The sequence below is a fragment of the Drosophila biarmipes genome, chromosome 3L (assembly GCF_025231255.1).
Source record: "Drosophila biarmipes strain raj3 chromosome 3L, RU_DBia_V1.1, whole genome shotgun sequence".
In the NCBI taxonomy this organism is placed as follows: domain Eukaryota; kingdom Metazoa; phylum Arthropoda; class Insecta; order Diptera; family Drosophilidae; genus Drosophila; species Drosophila biarmipes.
The window spans coordinates 22,820,838-22,840,580 of record NC_066613.1 but is presented as its reverse complement, the minus strand read 5'-3'; the positions used below and the strand labels follow the sequence as shown (position 1 = coordinate 22,840,580).

Here is a 19,743-nt window from a genome sequence, read left to right as displayed (position 1 = left end):
TTTATCATGAGCATTATATGGGTGATAATATGTATATACTATGCTTTTTTATTTAAAATGAGATGAGGTGTTTAGGTAAAATATCTTTTGAGAATGTCTATAATTTTGTGTTAATTCTTTAAGTAAATAAATAAATATGGTATAATATTTTCAAGAATAATAAAACTGGAGTATAACATTAAATTTAGTCACCACAAACAAATTTATATTTTAATCACTAAAGAAACAAGTAGTTTGTCTTAAAGTAAAGTATTTCATCGCCTCCTGAGTTCGTTTGCTATTCTATACTATTTATTCTTCCTGATATCGACTTCATTTTTCTTCTGAAAACCTCGGCCTTTTCTCTCAGTGCGCATATCTGGGTGTGTGTGGTTGAGATTTGTTTTCTCACACGAGAAAAAGAGGAATCAGCAGTTGGAGCAATCGGAGGAGCAGCAAAAATATTGTCCTCGCCTTGCCCGTATTTACGTTTCATTTTTTGTTTTCCCTGCCTTTCCCCTGCCCCACCCCCCTGCTTTTCCGGCTCTCCACCTTTTTTGCGCAACTGATTTCGTTGTCCGCCTGCGCTTATGCAATGCTTTTTGGCACGTCTCGCAATGCCCGGAACGTGTTGGTAGTTGGCCATGTGTGCGTGTGTATCTGTGTGTGCTTACGGGTCCCTGTGAGCGCCTTTGTGTGCGTGCTTGTGTGCGGCATGCAGCTGTGCGGCACTTGCACTAATGAAAAAGTCCTGTGGTCGGTTCTTCCCACTTTGGTAACACTTTTTGGTCAAATTCCCCAGAGATTTTTCGACCAGGTGGCGTTGCTAGGGTCTCCTTGGCAGCGCATTGACTTCCGTTTCTTATCGAGCGGGTCTGCTAATGAAGCATCTCTCAGGAGCCCTGCCCCATCAGCACTCGAGGCATCCACTTTGGTTGCGCCACAGTGTCTCGTTTTCCGTATCTCTGGAGTGTTACCCAAAACAGTTCCCTTCAAGGTCACTGGCTCCTGGCTGCTGCCAGTCTTGTCAAGCATATTGATGTCATTATCCTGCCTAGGCAACAACAAAAGCCCCCAACATCGGCCTAGACAATGTCGGTTTCCTCACGGAAAATTCCCGCCCCTGCCACTACAGTTTTCCCTCCCTCAAATGCAATCGACGAAAACGAGGGAGACAGACACGCATCGCGGTATTTGCCGCAAGCTTTTCCCCTACTGCTTGTAGTCATTCCGGGACATTAACAGTCGGAAAAAATATTGCTCTACACGTCATAAAAAGTGAGGGAATGTGGGACGTATTATATTATTATACCGCTACCGAGTATTATTTACATTTTTTAATATCCATAGCTTTTTGAGTTTGGTATAGAATTCTTCTGGAATAAAATGTTATATGATCTAGTTAGGACTTCTTTACGAATCATATCGAAAAACAAACATTCATAAAACTGTAATTAAATATACTTAAAGGTTTTTCTCTGCTTAATTTATTATTTTAAAAATTTCACAGGTCTTAAGCTCTTAAAGATCAAATTATTTCTGATAATAAAATTTTTAAATAAATAGTATTTAAGCTCGGTTACCTTACCTTATGCTTTCACAGAACCTAAATATAAAATCTAGTTTAATTTATTACCATTAAATATTTGCTTAACTAAACTATATTTAATGACTACTTATCTCAAGAATATTATATTTTGCTAAGTGCACTAAAGCACACATTCAGCCAAACAATCACCCCAAAAAACACAATCCCCTGGCAAAGAGTGCCAGCATTATGTCGTCGTTGTCGTTGTTTCGATGTTGTCGCCGCGGTTTTGGGCCCCCCTCATAAGCCCCCCAGGCGCCACTGTCTGCCGTGATTTCTTGCCAACTGATTTTGTGATTTTCACAGGAACAGCACCACTTGGGTGGTGCACGAGGAGATCTATGGCCTAGGTGGTTCGGGGACCCGGGAGTCTGCTCATTAAATACGCTCTGACAATCGCAGTGCTACGCTCCGCTTATCCGATTGTGGGCCAGACAATGATGGGCCTGCCGTACAGTACCTCCTGGTTACTGCAGACCCCTCCGCCGGGTAACATGTGTGCGCCACCCTAATTAGCCGCTTGATCTTTAAATTCGAATGCACTGCCGAACACCATGTGGCGTTGGCCAGGGGGATGGGAAATAAATACAAGTTTATTTATATAAGCCAGCCATAAACAAGTTGATGGTGCAAAGTTGCGTTCCCCCTCTGCATTTTCGCAAAATTGTTATGTTGATTGCGAATTTGCAACGCAGCGAGAGTAAATTCCCCAAATGCTTGCTAAACAACACTGATGATGGCCGACTGGGGTGGACCAGAGGTGGGGCGAGGCGGCTGGTGCTGGGGTGGCTCGAGAACTCGAGACGCACTTTTGACATGCAAATTTTATGCAATTTTTATGCGCCCAGTGGTGGGACGCAAAAGGGGGCCAAATGTCAAGTGTTGCTTAACCCCTTGGCGACGATGTTTTCGTTGTTTCCGTCGCAGCTGCAATTTAATGTGCGCCCCACCCTAGCCCCCCGCTGACTGTTGTAATTAATATAATTTCTGTTTTCATACGCATAAATTTGGAAACATTTCTGCTCTGCGTGCTGCGTGACTTTTAACGAGTGCTTGAGGCCATTTTGTACTGCAATTTGAGCTGCAATTTTTCACACTTGACAACTGACCAACGCAACCGCCTTTTCGTTTTCCCCCCACTCCCACTCCCACTCTCTCTTCTGGCTTTGCTGCACTTTTTCGTGAGCCGGAAAAGCCTTGGCAGCAACTAATTAAGAAAATATTTGCCAAGCTCTCTCGGCTGAGAGAAATTGGGTTGCTGCTGGGATTGGGAAAGGAAGGTCACTTAAAAAAATCAGGTGACAGAACTTATGTTCTAAAAATATGTATTAAACAAAAAATAAATTTTTGTTTTAATATCAAGACACTTTTTCCTCAGACAAAAATAAAATATAATCTAATATATCTAAAATATTAAAAAATTGCTTATAATAAAACTTAGAACTTTGTAAAGATGTTAAAGATTTTTAAAATAAGAAAAAAATATTTTTAATAGATAGAAGATAGTTCTAACAACAAGATTATCTAGACAGCAGGATAGCAGAAGACAAAAAATGCTTTAACTCTTATAACATTGATTTGGTTCCAATAAAGTATTATTTTGAGTGTAAAAAGGATACAGCCAAGCAGGCAGCCGGGCGAGCAATTGCCGCATTCCGTCTGCCGAGACCTGCTGCAGTTTGTATTGGTCGGGGAAAAGGCACTGGGATTGGCCCGCTCCTGGCGCAGGATGTACAGGCCCAGTGCAATTCTCGAGAATCAACATCTTTCGGAATGGCAACATTAACCGAAGCAGAAAATTCGGCCACAACAAAATGAAATTTCTCCCATGCCCTGACCAAAGCAATAAGGCAACCAATTGCGAACTCAAAAAATCGACAGAAGTGTCCCCTTAAGTAGAAAATAGTTTGATTTGTAGTTTCCAACGACAAGTTTGCTGAACTATCCGCAGATTAAAGACAAACCCTTTGGAGCCGGGCCACAACCGCAAAGGACAAAAGTTTTCCGCAAAGTTTTCCTCAAAGCTAATGTACCCCAATGGGATTCCCCTTTCCCGAGTTTTTTGGCCTGCAGCCTCCTTCGCTGCGCCTCAGTTTACTCATCTTCCACCGCCTCCATCCTCGACCTTCTGACCCCTTTTCCCCAACCATTCTGGCAACCTTCAACTGGGTCAGGTGGGTCAGCCCAGGTGCGATTGCCCGTGTGCACATTGGGGAAAAAACTGGACCCCAGATTCTTTTACCTTGATGTAATATTGATGCAAGGATCTTAAAAAAATATGGCAATTTCGTGAGAGATGATTTTACCCATCCATTTTGTGAAGTAAATATTATAAACAGTAATACTGCCGTTCGATAAGTTTAAGTTCCTTCAAAGAGCTAAGTAAACCTTGGCATTTTAAAAAACTATTTTATTTGAATTGGCTTTTACAATGGCTTTTTTAAAATCATCTTATGCAGCTTATCATTTTAAATTAAAGTTTATAACTTTATTTTCTGTTTATCTATACCTCCCTATATTTTTTCCCAGTGCATCTTCCCGCCCTGGCTTCATCATCTAAAATCTGAAGATGAACTGCGCCTGATGGACATTGTTCATCAACTCAGAAATGCATTTCCTTTCACTCCCTTTAGAAGGGGCCTCGAAAGTTCTCGGCCCGGTTAAGTTATTCAAAGCCGGGGACCAAAAATGAAGCCATAGTCAAGGTCGCTGGCCAGGGGGTCTTATTTGGGCAGCGGCTCCTCCTTTGTGGAACATAATTTAAGGGGACCCGCTCGCCATGTTCATGCAAATTGAAGTGCGTGAATGGGGATAATGATATACACCATCACCAGCGATGGGGGCGTGCCTTTGGAATGGGATGGAGGGGGTGGATGGGATGGTTGCTAAATTCCTGGGTGGTTCGGCCATGGCGTCGGTGTAAACAAACCTGCCACATGCAGGGCCGCAAAAATTAATATTTGTATTAATAAAACCGTCGAAGGGAGAATGGCGAGGGCAGCAGATGTGCGGTCGTAAGTGTTTACATAACATGTTTTGGATCCCAACACATTTAGTCGACCAGACCAAATCGGATGGGGGCGGTGTGGGATGGTAAATGGCAGGGATTCTGTGCGGCGAGCAGAGATAAAACGAGAAACGTGCCAAACACCAAAACGCTTAGAATAGACTCCGAAACTTAAGCCATCTAGCCGCCCCCTTTGGCGGCTAGAGTATTGTCCAAAAGAGGGATCGAACTCGCGCAGAAAGCGCCTGCAATTGAAGTCGTGCAGCGAACAATTCAATTAACGAAGTTTGCTCTCTTTTTTCCCCTGTCTACTAGTACTTTTTTTATTCCCATTGCGTTGGCGGTGACGTCTCAATTTTTAGCCACGGCCAACACCGCAGGCCAAAAAGGCAAAAGCGATTGGAATGTCCGTGCCGCATTTAAAAGTCAGGGGAACAAAAAGGGTGGAGATCTCGAGGAGAAGTGCTTTAAACAGTGGGCCACAGTTAGACTCCACTCTTCCAGACTCCACTCTTCAAAAATAACCACTACTTTTGTCTTTGTATCTGAACTTTCTTTCAGCTCACGAAGCTGTATCAAATTTTTAAAATTAAATCCAAAACTTCCATAGTTATTGACACAAATGTTGTTTTTTCCGTTTCCGGCAAACTTTGTGCATAGCAAACCGCTCATTTGTTTTCTGTGGCCAACATTTCGCACTGCAAACTTTGGCCAAAAAAGAGGAGGCGGCACGAACAAAAGCCGAGCGGCTTAAGTTGTTCATTTTTTGCCCACTTGCCGCACTCATTGCACCCATTGTGTGGCACTTCTCTTTCGCTGTTCTGGCAGCTTCCCTCGCCTTCGCACTCCTTAGCACCCACACCCTGGCACCCCGACACCACCCACCTTTCACCCACAGCCTTGCGAATCCAATGCCACCCACCACCGCATCACTCAGCCCACCGAGCATCCCAGCATCCACTTGGCACTGCATTCTGGAATTGCGCCTCTGAAATGGGTATTCATTGGGTGTATATCGGAATTAAGAGCGAATATCCAGATTCACTTTCAACATATGCAAATTTAAGAAAGAGCGAATAATATATTTATACTTAACGAATTTATACCCAACGGAGTTATTAAAAATACAATATAATGAGATTTACATATTTAAGTATTTTAAAACAAACATAAAATAAGAAAATCTATTTACAACTATTTTCGAAAGAAGAGAACTTTATTATAAACTTATTAGCTAGGCATTAACATAGATATTAAAATTTTATTTATTATTTCCCACACATGTTTATGGCCATAAATCTTTTTAGTGGGAAATAAACAATCTCAAATATTCTCGGTCTGGTAATTAACAATTTTTTAATGGTAATTCCCAAGTCGAGGCTTCAGAACAGTCTGTTTCTCTTTGTTTCGCTGATATTTTTTTGTTTTTCCGTGCATTCTACTTCAACCGATTCGCTGGAGCGAGTGTGAAATGGCATTGAAGGGAAATAAAACTTCACACCATTACCGACACCTTCTCGTTCTCCGTCCTGCAGGATTGCTGTTGCTTAGCTATGAATGAAGTGCAATTAAGTGGATGTCGAAGGGAGTTTGCAGTGGCTCACTGAGCAGAAGGACGAACGTGAATATCAGATGGATGATACCAAATAGAGGTAAAAAAAATCCAAACCTCAAAAAAAATATAAGCTTATTGCAGCATATTGCATTTTTATAATAAGTATATAAAAATAATATCTCATAGATACATTTTAGTTTTCTGTGCACCAACGGATACAACAGCAAACAGCTTCTGAATATTGATGAGCGTCCTGGAAATGTATGTTGAATTTTTCATTTGAGTGATTGAATTCTCAAGGGCCTGTGGAGTGGGCACATATGAGTGGGGGCCACCGAGTGGGTTTGTTGAAGTTCCTTGGACCTAATGAAGCCGCTCTAGTTGCAGTTGTCATGCCAGCTTAATCCAAAACGCTGCCGCATATTTCAGTCGCTAATTAAGAGCAACAGTGCAACTTCAGCTGCAATTGCACAGTGGCAGCTACAACTGCATAGTTGCAACTGCAGTCACGACAACTCGAGCTGCAGGCCAGGCAAATATTATTAAAATAAACTAGGACCGGACTGCCTTCTCGCTCTGGGCCCAACAACTTTGTTGAACTCGGCCAAACAGTGCGTTATAAAAGTGTGCACTCAAAGGGTATTTAACTGTGGAAAGCCACATTGGAAGTGAGGAAATTAAGTGCTTCGGCTGAGGGCTTTTAACTTACTTAATGTTTTATGTAAGGGGGATGAAACAATATCAAATTTTAAACAAATTGCACATATTTAGCTTCATAACTTTTATTAAATACATAGCACAAAACGGATAAGAAAGCAAGCTTAGAACCTTGGTATTAAATAAATTTCATGAGTGGAACATGTTAATTTTTTTATTGTTACTTTAAAATATGCGTTTTCACATGTTTTTCCAACCGCAAGTCGCAAACCATTTGACTTCTTTTTACCAGACAATAATATCCTGCAACGTTGTATTTAAGTCAGGACATGTTCTTCTTTTTTGTGGCCTTTTGCCGGAAGAGTTGGTAAAGTTTAATGAGCCACTATGCTGGTCCGCTTCGTGCGAAAAACTGTCAAACATTGGGTAGCTGGCAAAAGTTGCACACGCTACAAAACACACATGTCCGCCACGCCCACACACTTAGTGGGCTGTCTTCGTAATGGCTTTTGGTCGGAAGAAAGTGGCGGAGAGTGGTGAAAGCGGGACGGGTCGAGGTGGCCGAGACAAAAGGCAAAGCAAAAATTTGCGGCTACAAGTTCATTTATCATTTTGCTTGAGTAATTGAAATTTCAACGTCGCCAGCCGACGAGCAGAGTGGGGCAATCAGGAGGAGCTAGGTGGCTCGGGGTGGCTCTCAGGAGGTGCACGAGCAGCATCCCAGGGACTGAGACTGGCAACCGGAGCCCAAGTGGAGTCGGAGCCAATACATTAGACGCTTCCGCCGATGTTGCCGCCTGTCCGGGCACATCTTTCGCTTTGAACTTAATGGATATGAAATACATGAAAAATGTATACACACTCCCCGACACCAGAGACTTCCTCCGCAAGCAGCGCACATGCAAAGAGGCAACCTCGCTCAAAGTCACCAAAAATGGCGAACGGAAATTCATTCAATGAGTCTCGCTTTTCCTCTTTTTTTTTTTAAATCGATTGGGGATTACTTTCGGGGCATCGGCTTTCATTTTTACCTCGTTTCACATATTTATTTTTGGGCCCCTGGATCGGGATTATCCCTCGGCCCGGTCGGTTCTTAAAGCTCTTTGGGCCGTTTGCTCACGCATCGCCGCACAAATGATTTATAAGTTAGACAAAGGGCAAAAATTGAGGCAAGGTTTTCCATCGCCCGTCCTGGCTTTACCACCTTGTGCCACCCCCCTGGCTGGCTGACACAAAAATGAAATCATTTGACCATAAACATTGGACTAAATTCAAAATCAATTTAGCGTGATAATAAAAGCCAGCCGGGCTCGAAGGGATGTTGTCCTAGAAGTCTGCTGTTGGCAATTATGTCAACAATTGACTTCAATTGCCATTGAAAAAGGCCGAATGCCATAAGGAAAATATAATGAAAAACTGATATGCGTGATGATTTTCAAGTGTCTGGATAGGATTAAGGAGGCAATAAATAAGATACACATTTGTTCAACACTTATTGGCAGAGATGATTAAGAGGAAACCCTTGGCAACGGATATGGCCAAACACAAAAAACTTGGCGAAAAGTTAGAAAAGCTTAGGCAAAGCCAACTAAGAAACTGCTAAGTAAACTTCTTCTGGGGCAAAATGTGTTTTTATTTTTGCGACTCGCAGTCTGTTGACTTTAAAGTTGCAAACTTTCGACGCTGCGATATGCATACAGTGAGGGCCCCATAAAGATGCCATGAAAGTCCTGGCCAACTCCGCCGACAAATAGCCATAAATAAGTGCGCTGTGTGTGCTACCTATTGGCCATTGTTGGCCCGGAATGGCGAAAACTGCAGCAGTCCGATTTGGCCTGGCCCAGAGCTTATTTATGCCTCCAGTCGCAGTCGAAGAAGCCAAGAAAAAATGGAAAAAATTGAGTTGAAAAAAAAACGGTGGCCAAAAGTCAAGTGAATTTCCTCAGAGCACACACAGTCGGAGAAAGCCATGAAATGTAGTTTGTTATGAATTTCTGCTACATCCTTTTCTCGGTTTCGGTTTGGGGTTTGCTTTTTCACCCTTTGTATTTTCGGTTGCCAGAGAAGCGGGTCGCAAACACATCCGTAAACAATTTGTTCATGCTTCTATTCGCCTTTATTTTTCTCAGCTTTTTGTTGCCGCCGCCCGATAAGCAGAATAAAGAAATGAACAGGGGGGCAGAATTGAAAATAGGCAACCCCATTACAGGGGATACGAATGGCAGCCCAACAAAAACAATTCAAATGAACTGCCAACCCAAAAAGGCGAAACACGAGGAGCTCTGGAATTTTTCAAGTTTTTCAAGCGCACTCTGCCCATTTAAAAAAGGGTTAAAAAGGGGCAATCAACGCTCTGGGTGGCAATTGGCAAGAAAAGGGTTAAAATGGAGCGTGATAAAGTGGTTCCGGTATCATGGTTGAGTTATGGCATATCGTTAATCAGGGCGCGATTATGATCCACTGGGCTGTGCCCATTGGTTCCTTAATCTGCAAACAAGTGTAACTGTTGTTACTCACTTCCCAGGACCACCCAGTGCCCTCAAGTTATTCCATTGCATTTGCAAGTGCCAAAATTAAATTGAACAATGCTCACATTTTAATTAAGCTAACAATACTTGTGTAATTTAAATCCATTTTATGAAGCATTTCATTGATTTGTTATCCTTTTATTAGTACTATGCAATTTAATTGCTGGATTAATTTGGACAGGCAAATGCACATTCCTTCGTGGTATTGATGGTTATTTAGGCACTCTTTGGAGTGCTAAGCCCTGGGCTATGGGATTTAGAAATATGTAAAAATTTAATGCATGAGATAACAGCATTTTATATAAGCAATAATAATAAAATCCGCAAAACATATGAGCGCAATTAAAATATATTGTATTTGTGTTTTCATTTTTTGCTAGTAATATATTTAAGTATTTCATTAAAATTGATTAATTTGTTCATATTCCTCCATAATGCATTCCAAAACAGTTCCTTGTATGTTACTTTTTAAAAATCGCCTTCCAAGTAAAGTGAATTGGAAGTGAAACAGTAAATAATTTCATTAAGCTGTTGTCGTAAGTTGAGGGAAAATGGGGTGCTATTGGGGGTGGGGGGTACTAACTTGGCCAATTCCCGATGGCGTTGGTGTGTGTGAGCCTTCCTTTCTCCGCGCTTGTGTATGCGTGTATCTGGGAGCCTTTGCCTGTGTCAACGTAATTTCTCCCTGACTTTCTTTGCTCCACTTCAGCTCTCATTCTTGTTTGCCATTTCATTTCCATATGCACAAAGCAAATAGGCAAACAATTTCGAGGGGCTGGTGGCAAAAAAGGGGGGGGAAATCGGAAAAAGTGGGCGGGGTGGCGGTGAATGTTAATACAGACCCGATACAGTTCTGCCCCCCATTCTGTTGGTGGTTGTCTTGGCAGCGGGTTAGATTCCAGTCGGAGGTGTGCAGGACCGGGGGCTGTGGCATCTTGACAGCCAACAACTCACTGCTCAGTGACACGTGTGAAATGCTATGTTCTGCGGGTTCAGGGGGCACCAGCTAGGCGAGGGCTTCGCGGGGTCGACTCCAAGTTTTTTGACACATACAAGGGGCGAACGATGGCAAATTGGAAAGTCAAGCCGAAGTTGACAGGATTTGCGCGCAAAAGGATTTGCCCGGGAAGTATAGCGAATAATACAGGGAGAACAATTTGGCCCTTCTCTCACATTGCTTACATTTTTCTATTGGTATCTTAAAAATATACTAATAAATATTTAAGGTGATTTCAATTTTCGGGTATTATTCTAAGCCACTTTTTATAGTATAGTACGGTTATTTTGATATTAAAAATATTAAAGTGGCTTGCAAAAAATAATTCAAATTTAAAATGGAGCTAAATATATTTTTCCAGTACATTTATGTCTATACATATTGTGCATTTTGCGTGTAAGCGAGTTGAACAGGAAAAGGAAAAGGAATTGGAGCAGGAGCTGTTGGAGCCGCCGCAGCAGGATAATCGACTGCCTGTCATTGTGTTTACACTAAATTTCAATTAAATTTTGAGGCCTCCTTTGACAACTGACAGTACAAGGAAATCGGGGGCCCATCGGAGTGGGAATATTCAAGTAGCAGATATATATAGAGGGATCAGCGCCAGGGAAACAATTGCCGAAGCCACTTGCCACTTTTTGCCAAACGACAACAAATCTCGGCCGAAACTTTAGAAACAATCTGAGGCGGGAAACTGAAGCCACTTTTGCTTAGCGCCACTCAACAACAAAATGCGGAAAGGGAAATGCTAAAAAAAGCGAAAGAAAATACCAGCAATCCTCCAAAGTGGGCGGGGATTTGCCAACTGGATTTAAAATGGAAATTATTTGAAGAAAACCAATTCGCTTTATTACTTTGGGGCATACGCAGCTAAGTAAAACAAGAGCAGTCGACGGCGACGCTGCCAGCAACAATAACAAACAAAAACAATAACACAAAAAACAAAATACCCCAAAAAGCTACAGCAATAACAACAACAAAAGCAACTGAGGAACAACAAAAGCAAGCGACCATAAAAATTAATGCAATAAAAACACATGGCCAAAACGGGCAGGAGCCAGGGCCCAAACAAAGGACACAAACAATGAAAAGTTGGCTGCCAGAATGGCAAAGAAATAAAGCCGAATGGATGGAGAGTGTGCACTGTACAGGTGTACTCGTAGTGTTAGGATCGATAAGTTTTTGCTTACACAGCCCTCGAACATTGAATGACAAACATATCTGTCACAGGCAGGGAGAACACACATTTATAAAGATCATTGGGGAAAAGTGCTGCCTTGTCAGCTCATTTTGAGAGTTATTTATTTAAATAAAACAGAAAAAAAAACAGAAAATACATAAAATACATAAAACTTTACTAACTAAACATTTTTGGGCCTTTAAAATATGTATTGCAGTGACTTCCTATTGCCTTTATACATTTTAGTACTAAGCTCTTAGGCCATTTTTTAAGGTTTTGTAATACATTATTTTAAGTTGGTATAATCTTATAAAATTTTTAAGTGATAAATATAAATATAACATTTAGAAGAGAGCCCAACTCTTAAAGAAAGTAACATTTTATACATCGAAGTCTTAGAGATGGCCATATACTTTCCATTTAATTTCCAGCCATTCTCAAGAAAGGTCTGGTGATGTCAGTAGGAGTTTTAATGGGCAGGAGGGAGCAAGGACATGGGCGTAGGGCAGACTGCCAGGACTCCTTGGCTCTTTCTTGCCCTTTGCTCTTTGCAGGCGGCACGCAATTAAAAGGACTTGCGACTCATAAACATTGCGCTTGAGTGGATGGCCTGGTGGTTCGTCTGCCTCAGCACCACCCAGCCAGCAAGCCAACCAGCCACCCACTGTGTGAGAGCCAACCACCCACAACTGTTGCTTTTCGCCTGATTGAGCTCACAGTTTGCGGCTCATAAAGTCAGAGTCTCGGGCATAATTACACTTTTCAATTATGCATAATTATGTGTAGAAAGCAATTTGTGTGTGTTTGGAGCGCGTTTAAAATTTAAAGTGCAGTGACACCAGGCGCCTCTCAACCTTAACCCCTCAACGAACCGCACTCCGCACTCCATAACCCTTAACCCCCGGTTCTCATTCCTCAATGGAGCTGCTGTTATGCGATATGCCCTTAAAAACGACCCCAAGCGACCGCATTTGTTTGCTTTGGCTCCACGTTGGTCTTTCACTTTTACACAGGGAGAAAATGTGGCCAAAAATTCCGAAAATAAATGAAATTATGTATATATATATATAAATATCAAATACTTAAGGGATAAGAAATTTATTTAAACTAGATGTATATATTAGGTATTGATTTTTTGATGGATAGTATTAACCCCAAATGAACTATGTTCTTTTTATAAAATTAAGTTAAATAAACCTGAAAAATACGTATAAAAAAAGATTTTTTTATACATATAAAAGGCAGATCTCACATTTATAATATAAAATACAATTTTGAGTCAGTGGTTCTGATATACCATTACAAAGGACAGACTTTTCTCTGCGTGTTCCATCGCTTTCGCTGCTCCTGCTGCGGTTGGCAGTGGCCATGTCAGAGCAGCAGCACAGGACTGCAAGGACAACGCAGCAGGCAGAAACATAAATCAGGATTTTCGCAGCCCGAACCACAAATGTTTTTAAAAGGATTCAGCGCCCGGCGAGGCGGCAACAATAACAACCTTGAGCGGGTTGCTGGGCCTATATGGTATGTGTATATATATTGCTGATAATCTTACGCATGCTTAAGCAGGCTATATGCAGGGATCCTGTGGGAGGAGGAGGCTGGCGGGGAGGAGGTGCTTGACTTACCCGTCAGGCAGCAGAAAAGTGCCGTCCACAGGGTCAACATTTTGCGATGACCCACTCGATTTGCGGTCTCTTCTTGCGCTGCAGCTATACTTTTTCACTTTCCCTCCAATCCTCGATTTATGCCGTTTCCTAACACTTTATAAGGTTGGCTCTGCGTCCTATCAATTCGCACTTTGTTTGCTTTGCGAGCTTTGATCTATGGCTATCTCTGTGGGCAAGATATATTTTTGTTTTGATTTCCCCTGTTCACACACAACACTTTTTTGTGTCTCTGCTTCTATTAGGGCCTTCTACAGAGAGAACAATTGGGAATATATATTTATAATATTTTTTTTGTTTATTTTTGATAATTTTATTAGGCTATTGGAAAACAGTATATGTTTCTCCTAAGAAAATATTTAAATATGATTTACAGAAACCATTGAAAGATTTCTTTAGATTTCATTATGGCTTATAATTTTAAAAAATAATGGTTTGGTTTTCAAGTAAGGGACAATTATTCTCTCTGCAGCTGAGCCTGCTTCCGCTTCTCTCTTCTCGTTTCGCGTGAATTAAACACTTGCAATGACATTTAAAACACTTAATATCAATGGCAGACAGTTTAATCCTTTAACGTTCGTTTGTTGAACTTTTTCAGCATTGTCCTGGTTGTTTTTCGTCCTTATTGCTGTTGCTGCTGTTGCACTGCAGTTGCAATTGTATTTGCTCTTTTGGCTCGTCCTAGGCCGGAATAATATTTTTTGTTGCCCTGTTCGTTTCGCATTTCCATGAACGACTTTTTATTTTCTCTCCGCCTGGAACCTACCCAAAAAGAATTGATTTTCGTCTGGGGCTAAAGAGGCTTTAAAGGGAATTTCATTTGTCCTGTTCCCGTTGTTTTCGGCCGCCTCTCCCCCTGTTGTTATGGAACATAAATTGATTAAATTTGTGTTTTTGTCGGGGCTGATAAGCCAGATTTTGATGGAGTGCCTGGTAAGTAAAATACATTGTTTACCAAAACTTGGCAAAAAGGAAAGGAATTTCCTGCTTGTCTTTATTAAGGGGATTAAAATCTAAGAATAATTTTCCCTTAAGGATTAAAAAAGCTCAAGAACAATTACTTTACCCTCACCTTGGACACTTGAAAGTTTACACTACAAATTATAAGGACCTGGGTTTGGGGCAACGCCCAAACGTAACTCCTTTGAAAAACCTGCTCACATCATACAGTTAATTATGGTTAATGCATAAAGCAGAATCGGTTATTGACCAAAGTTCGTCTGAGCCGCTGGTCAGCTGCCCCTGCATATTTCATGGGGACCAAAACTTCGGTGGCATGTGTCCGGTTACAAAAATAAATCCCCGCCCCTGGGGAACCCGAAAATTATTAGGAGTTTTCGGAAGACTGTTCAAAGCCGTCACGCCTCTTTTCCACATATATCCGCCTGCGGCTATTTTCAGACCTGCTGCCATCCATTCACTTTGGCATCAATCAATTGCCCTGCCCAGGGGAAAAACTTTACTGCTACTTCGGCATTTCCCTCACATCTAATTTGTTAAACATTTGCTGGGGAATTGCCTTTTTCACACGCCCTGGAAAACGGTGTGTTTTTCTCTGGAAAAATGCTCCCCACACTGTGTGAAATTAATTAAAACTTAATTAATTGCAAACTTCGCTGGGTCGAAAGCGACAGACACACTAATGAGGACCGGGAAGAGATTAGGGTCCGAGTTCAAATGCAGGGCTCATTCGACACGCAAAGAAAAAAGAAAAATTACAGTACACGGAAAAATATGAATGGATTTCAAATTATAATCATAGAAATGATAATGATTTTAGGGGTAGAGATATAGGATTTTTTATTTAAAATTTAATAAGTAAAATATTTGTTTTTAAAAGATTTTCGAATAAAAAAAATCTAAATACGAACAAATTAAATATAAATTATAAATTATAGATAAATACTAAAACCAGAAAACGAACATATTTCGAAAATTATAATAAGAAGATTGTTTCTAGCAAATTTATTTTTTAACAGATTTTTCAGTAAAAGAAATTCTATCATTTGAAAGTATCAAACTCATTCCTTATTCCTGTCTCTAATTTGTTTCTCTGCAGGATCCTCACTGTGTGACTTCAATCAGAAGTGGCTGCAGCTGACATGTTGTCCCTCTCGTCTGCTCCAGGGACTATCCGCGGAATCCTGCCTAGAACCCTTGGCCACTTGTCACTGTTGCTTCCGTAATGGAATTAGAGAGGGGCAGGGTGTCCGGGAATGTGGCAGTCAGGAGGACAAGGCCCAGGGCAAGGACTAAGGACTCGGAGACGGAGTCTGAGACTCCTGCCAACGTCAGCAGTGTCTCTCAAAAGTGTTAACGCACTCAATTGCTCTGCATCTGCCTGTCTCTTTCTCGGCCCGCTATGCCCGTCTCTTTCCAAGTGTCCTCCTGCCTCTCTTTCTAATTGTAAGCGTCTGCATTTTGCTACTCAGCTCGGGGGCAGTGTCTGCTCTAATGCTTAGTAACTGTGATTAGGAGGCAACTTTAGTTCCGGGTGGGTTTAATTTGCCACCCACCCCGTACCCTTTTTCCCCCCAGGGGCAGTCCTGGCCTTTGTTTCTGCCCCATTGTGTGTGTCGGTTAATTCCTGCTGCATGAATATTTTATTGAGCAAGGTTTTCTCTTTTTATCGGCAACATGGGCATTATGTGCGAGAACAAAGAAAGAACTTAATTGTGTTTGGGTATGGCAGGCGGGATTCCACATAAGCTGGTGGCATTAAAAGTTGATACTACAAAACAATAGTGCTGGCACAAGAAAGGAAAACGCTGAGAAGCCAAAGTACTTGACACTTGACAAAAGTTTGCCATCAACAAATGCAGTTGCGACAAGTGAAAGTTTCTCCCAAGGAAACTTGATTTTCCCAACCAGCCACAGCATCCTATCGTATCATCATATGAGATGTGTGTATTTCGGTTCTTTTCCCAGCGTCACATTGCGCATACGCAGTGTGATCAGTCTGTCGTAAATTTCCCAGCACACTTGTTTTCCGTTAATATTTTATGTGTTTTCTATTAATTTTTGTCACATTCTTTTAGTGTTTCGCCAGGGGGCCACAATATTGGATTTCACCAAAAAGTGTATTAACGCTCGATATTTGTGGCGGCGATTTCTGTTTTGACGCAGATCAAAGATTCATAGATTTCCCCGTTCTTTTTAGCTCTTTTGTGTTGTTTTAATTTGTTAATTTGTGTTTTGGGGTCTGGGCTCCCCCAGTTCGTCTAAATATAAAACAACTTAATTTGCTGCATGCCAATGAGGCGGCCCAGGGGGCGGGGCCGGAGGTCGTTGTGTGGGCGTTTAACACTTTTATAATTTGTTTGGATTCTAGCTCTGGCTTTCTGCTTGTAGTCTGGTCTTTTGTCGCCTGCCACAGCTGACAAGCTGCTAACACGCACTGAATTTCGTTAGATTTCATATTACATTTTTTTTGCTTTTCGGTATATAATTTTTGGAGACGATGTCGTAAAATATTCGCGTGCCGAGAACGTTTTGACTTAGCAACAACAGCAATGGCAATAACTGGAACAGCACAAAAGCGACAAAAGGTCATTCAATTTTCGACTGCCGGCAATGGGGCAATGAGGCTTTTCCTGCGTTTTCACACGTTTTCCAAAATTTACGACCCAATTGTGCCCGCTTTTCTTATCGGTTTGCACTCACACACTTTTGCCCCTAGTCACAAAAACACACAGGCCCTGGCACACACACACTTTGGTCCGGAAAATGTCGCGCCTCACGTATTCGGGCCTCACATTTCCATCAACTTTTTATTTGGGTTTTCCACGCTCTTTTCCGCGCCTTCGCCTTTCGTTCACCGTCGATGTCGCGCTGAAACTGAAACAGAAACTGAAACTGATTTCTGCCAGCAGTGGAGCACTTTTCTGGGGCCTCCGGGGGGATTTCCCGAACTCGCACGAGCCTTTATCAGCGGCGATTCGGGTTTGTTGTCTTCGTCTCGGGAAAATGTGGTGGAAAGCGGGGTGGGAAATCGTGTGCCGAGTGAAACACTCCCGCTGAATTCGCCGTGCTTTATCCATGTTTTCTCTTAGCTCTTAAACCAAATGCTCTTTCAAGGCCTTACATTAAAATGTCTCAAATAGTTTTGGATATTTGCGATTATTTTGTTAGTGGCAACAGGGGGAATAGCTTAATGACGCCGAATTATGTTCTTGTTTAACGATTCTGTTTTTAAGGGGTTAAGTTGATTTTCATGGTGGGAGCTTAAACGCTGGGGAAATTAAATGGAAATGAAAGGTAATAATTTTGTTTATGGTTATGGTGGAGGGAGGGAGTAATAGATAAGAGTAGCACAAAAGTGTAAATCAGTTATAAAGGGTTTCTAAAGAGGTCCATTAAAAAGCTTTTTTAGCACGTAAACCTAATTCTAGCTCTTGCTTAAAATGGACAGAGTTACCTAATAAAATAATGTGGACGATCATAAAGAGTAAATAAACCCTCTTTCATGAATATTAAATAACATTTGTCATTCTTAAAAAATTAAAAGGTTTAAGCTGTAAAGAGTTTATTCATATTTTTATGAACTTACTAAACTATTTTATTTTTTATAGGACCCTCTAAGCATCTCTCTTATTTTTTGTTTAAATTAAAATATTGGAGTTAGAGTTTAAATAGTTGGAGTTTTGGGTTGTTAACTTATTCAACCCCATATTGTTATTCATTTTTTAATTAGCTTAATAATTTTAGAAATAAGTCAAAAATATTATATATGTATTTATTTTATTAGTTGCCCTTTTGAATTTTGGCTTTAATTGTAAAAAATGTTAAGAACTTTATTAAAATTTGAATTTCATATTTTCGTACTTCTTTTCTATATGGAACGAAGCATCCGTCTGCCTCAGACAATATCTTAAGCAAGACTGACAGCCTTAGGTCAGTGTCAAAGAGCAAACTTATAAAAATACGGCGCATGTACTGGGAAATTTCAACGTTCTCTTACACTCCCTTAGCCATTTTTACGGCGAATTGGATAATGTGGCCAGAAGGCAGGGATTTCAATAAAATTCACTGGAGTTGGCACAAAAAGAGCTAATGACAATATAAATTCGCGTGGCGTATGGAAATGCTTGGCAGACGGGGGGATCCCGGGGACCTGGCCGTGGGATTTCCCGCTTTTTAAAGGGAAAGCGGAATCGGGATGATGAAAATCGGGGAAAATGGCGGGGAAGCGAGGCAGCTGACAGCAGTTATCGCTGGAGCGAAAGGCAGTAATTAGCGTAAATTGAGTTGGTAAAAACCGCAAGTGTTCAAAATCCACCCACCCACTTGTGAGGTCGCACCCCCACCCACGCAAAGGGCCGCCAAGCCCCACCCCCCAACAGAGTGGCTGTAGTTGTCCCTTGTTTTTGTGGTTGCCGCTGCCTCGGCTGCTGTTGTTGATTATGTGGCAATTAGTTGTCGCTTTTGTGGCAAGCCGCGCGACACTTTCAATCAGAGCATCTTATTCCGACAGCCGCATAATGCCCATCCAGGTGGGGCTTACTGAGCTAATTAAACAAGCCGATTACGGCCCGGCATCCCGCTGACCTTGACCCCCCACCAGCCTGCCACCACCCACTCCTAGTCCACCTGGGAAAAGTTTGCCACAACTCCTAACCGACACGACCCCGTAACATTTGTACGGTTATCAACTTTCTGCACATATTGTCAGAGGTGTTTAAAAGTCTGGTGGGTCGCTGGTGGGTTAAGTGGGCGGTGGGGCATAGCTGGGGGCGTGGCTGCAGTGTAATGAGCAGCATTCGGTACTTGCTCGGTTTTAGAAACTTTACGAAAAGGCAAAAAACCAAAAGTTTCCAATTTAGTTGCACAGAAAGTATTGTTGCCGAAATTGGTTTAGCACTCAAGTAGGCGACTACAAAATGCACTTTAAAATTGATTGAAAACTAAACTCTTGAGGTATATATTGGCTTTTATAATTAACTTTAAAATAGGTGCTTACTTTCAGGTGGGGAGTTATACAATTTATTTTTAATTTCAACTTTTGCAATAGCAAAACTCTTTAAAAGTTTTCTTGAATGATTAATGGCTTTGGGGGAAGCCAAATATTTATTGTTTCGAGTAAGTGCCAAAGTTCTTTTTTTATTTTTGGTTTCTGCTTAGGTCTTCACTCATTTGGCATCTTACAAAACATTTCCCCTAGCTCAGCAGCCCCGTGGCAAATGCAGTTCATTTGCTGAGCTAAAATTTTATGATTTATGAAAATGTTCTACGAATATTTCTGGGCTCTCCCCACATTCAAATGGAAGGGTGTGATTCCGCCCACATTGTAATACAATCAGGATCTGGCTTGGAATTAAATCTGCTAACCGAGTTATAGCGCTGGAGGAGGTGCGGACTGGAGATTCTGTTCTGGGGCATTGTTGCATATTCAACAATTGCATCTGCAAACCGACGAAGTAATAACAAATGCAAATTTTAAGCTCAAGAATTTTCGTTAGCAAAAATTGTATACATTTTTTTGCAAGCTCATATTTTACTTATTTGTGCTTTTTGCCTTCGGCAACAGCAGGCAAAAGTGCAAATGAGTTTTGCCGGCCCTCTTCCCCTGACAATTGAATTTGTTTA

The 19,743-nt window shown here is 41.5% G+C and overlaps 1 protein-coding gene across 5 annotated transcripts in view; it reads right to left on the bottom strand.

Annotated features, from left to right (window-relative positions):
• The window catches only part of LOC108035387 (zwei Ig domain protein zig-8), a 41,033-nt gene extending 24,052 nt beyond the window's left edge, over nucleotides 1-16,981 (bottom strand). For 2 of the 5 annotated variants that reach the window (XM_017110995.3, XM_050886543.1), the window contains exons 1-2: nucleotides 16,822-16,981; nucleotides 13,120-13,327 (exon numbers count right to left, since the gene is read on the bottom strand). In XM_017110995.3, the coding sequence (XP_016966484.1) occupies nucleotides 13,120-13,159 (40 nt within the window). In that variant the 5' untranslated portion in view covers nucleotides 13,160-13,327; nucleotides 16,822-16,981. Of the gene's footprint in view, nucleotides 1-13,119; nucleotides 13,410-16,821 lie in introns of all 5 variants that reach the window. The other 3 variants (XM_017110994.3, XM_050886542.1, XM_017110997.3) reach the window with 3 other exon arrangements.
• Nucleotides 16,982-19,743: the final 2,762 nt, after the last annotated feature.